The sequence below is a fragment of the Penaeus japonicus genome, unplaced genomic scaffold, assembly GCF_977035675.1.
Source record: "Penaeus japonicus unplaced genomic scaffold, GWHDUDI00000001_assembly GWHDUDI00000009, whole genome shotgun sequence".
Lineage (NCBI taxonomy): Eukaryota > Metazoa > Arthropoda > Malacostraca > Decapoda > Penaeidae > Penaeus > Penaeus japonicus.
This window is the reverse complement of record NW_028234411.1, coordinates 12,125,129-12,127,628: the sequence shown is the minus strand read 5'-3', so window position 1 is coordinate 12,127,628 and position 2,500 is coordinate 12,125,129. Positions and strand designations below refer to the sequence as shown.

The following is a 2,500-nucleotide window of genomic DNA, read 5'->3' as shown; positions in this document are numbered from 1 at the left end:
CCTTGTTATCATCATTATCATTATCATTGTTATTATCATAATCATTATTATTATTCATATTATCATTATCATCATATCATTATTATTGTTGTTGCTATCACCATTATCCTTGTTATCATCATTATCATTATCATTGTTATTATCATAATCATTATTATTATTCATATTATCATTATCTTCATATCATTATTATTGTTGTTGCTATCACCATTATCCTTGTTATCATCATTATCATTATCATTGTTATTATCATAATCATTATTATTATTCATATTATCATTATCATCATATCATTATTATTGTTGTTGCTATCACCATTATCCTTGTTATCATCATTATCATTATCATTGTTATTATCATAATCATTATTATTATTCATATTATCATTATCATCAGATCAATAGTAACCTTTCCTGGTATCGTGTCCACGAACAGTGGAGTGGTTTTAAGAACTGCCATGAGACTCCATGGATAAGTTCGTCATTCACGTCTCTGTTTTTTTAACTTTATGTGGACACACGCACTTAAACGTACCCCACGCCTTCTCTATTTGTCTATCTGCCCATCTCTCTCTCTTTCACAATTAGTCTCTTTTATTCCGTCTCTCATTTATCCCACTCAATATCACTTCCACGTGCCCTCTCTCTCTCTTTTTATATCTATCTATCTCTCTATCCATTTCTATCTTCATTTTCGTCTCCCTCTCTCTTTCTCTGTCCCTTTGTTTATATATATATCTTTTTTTCTTTCTTTCTTTCTTTTTTTTTCTGTTTGTATGTGTGTGTTTGACATATAAGTTTTTATAAGTGCATGCGTAGATACACAAGGTGAGAACAAGAGCAGGAAATTTGAGATGATAAGGACTTTTATCATCCCACACATTCTAATATAATCAGTCAGCTAACAGCTGCCCGTACTCAGAGCCATTACCCTGTCATCAGTGCTTCGCTCATGATGTGGTAAGTGCCTCTACCGGTGACAGATATAGACCCACCTCTATCGTATGCTTCATTTGCGTTAATCATTTCTTTTGAAACAAACGCATAATGACATACCTTAATCTTTCCGATATGTTACCGACATATATGACAAATAAAATAAATGTATCAAAAAAATAGAAATAAAATCAGTGGCAAGTCTTCACTATTTATGAGCCATCCATTTTGCATGACTGAAGAGATCTATAATGTTTCTACCATTACCATCAGGTCCACCATGGAGAAGACCCTTTGCCTGATGGTTCTATGGTTGGCGGTGATGTTGCCTTCTGCCTTGTCGCAGTGTCCTCCAAGTGGTAAGTGGTTTTATCTTCTCTCTCTTTACCCCATGCCCCCCTTCCCATCGGCAAGGAAACAATGTGTAGTCAAATGGACTAGGATATATGAGAATGTGGGCGTGATCAGGAATAAAGGCGTAATAAATGATTTACCGAAAGTTGGGTATATTGATGGTAAAGACACCAAAAAATTAAGTTGATAATAATAGTAATGATAATGATAATCAATTAATGTTATGTGATTACAAAAGATTGCAGAAATAGCATTAAGTATTCAAAATATTACTCAAATGACAAAAAATATGAAAAAGTTGATAATCGATGAAATACGGACCAAATAACAAAGCGATGTACATAAAAAAAACAAGACTTATTGCGGATTTTATGTTGTAAGATAGTGACAATCATTTAGGATCGGGAAAAAATAATCAGGTATGTTATAAGATAAGAGATCTGATTTATAGTTAGACAAATTCTATTGCACACACACACATACACACACACGTATGGGTATAGATATTGTAGACCCACATAGACATTACATATTCATACATATACATTATATACGTGTGTGTGTGTTTGTGTGTGTGTGTGCGTGTGTGTGCGCGCATGAGTATACAGGAGCCTTACTCTCTCTTTTTCCACTGCCCACAGCCAACATCGAGCCTTGTTCCTGCTCCGTTAACGGCTTTGTAGGACTACAACTCACTTGTTTCGGAATCGTCACAGAAGAAGAATTGCGGTCAATATTCCATAACACTAGCTTTCCGGTCACCAGCTTCGACGAAATAAATATTATAGTATGTCATGGGACTTTGGTAAACAAAATTGTGTCAAATGCTCATTCATGTTACATAGACTGCCTTAGTCTCAATTTTTTAACGCCTTTCCTTGTATGATGTGTATACGTTAACCTAACATATTGAACCTGTTGTCATCGGCATGAACAAAAATCATTGCATATGATATTGGCTTTGATATATCTTATGACAGAATTGCGCAACGGAATCTTTGGGAGCCGATTTGTTTGGCCAGCTTGATGCCGACCGACTTTATATAGAGAACAATCCTAACCTAAAGTGAGTTAACTGTGGAAACATTCTGAATGGGGGGGGAAACATTAACAAGTTGACTAGGAACTATAAATGTATGTTTTTCTTATTTTGCATCTTTATATAATGACAACAATGGAAATCATTTTTTTCTGTATTTATAGGTCTGTAG

General features: G+C 34.3%; 1 protein-coding gene across 1 annotated transcript in view; it reads left to right on the top strand.

Moving 5' to 3' along the window:
- The first annotated feature begins 885 nt into the window (after positions 1 to 885).
- The window catches only part of LOC122265133 (oplophorus-luciferin 2-monooxygenase non-catalytic subunit), a 4,592-nt gene continuing 2,977 nt past the window's right edge, over positions 886 to 2,500 (top strand). Inside the window, exons 1-5 of the mRNA XM_043034270.2 lie at positions 886 to 959; positions 1,209 to 1,294; positions 1,931 to 2,076; positions 2,270 to 2,355; positions 2,493 to 2,500. The exon at positions 2,493 to 2,500 is cut by the window's right edge and continues 275 nt beyond it. Coding sequence (XP_042890204.2) covers positions 952 to 959; positions 1,209 to 1,294; positions 1,931 to 2,076; positions 2,270 to 2,355; positions 2,493 to 2,500 — 334 coding nt within the window. The 5' untranslated portion in view covers positions 886 to 951. The remainder of the gene's footprint in view (positions 960 to 1,208; positions 1,295 to 1,930; positions 2,077 to 2,269; positions 2,356 to 2,492) is intronic.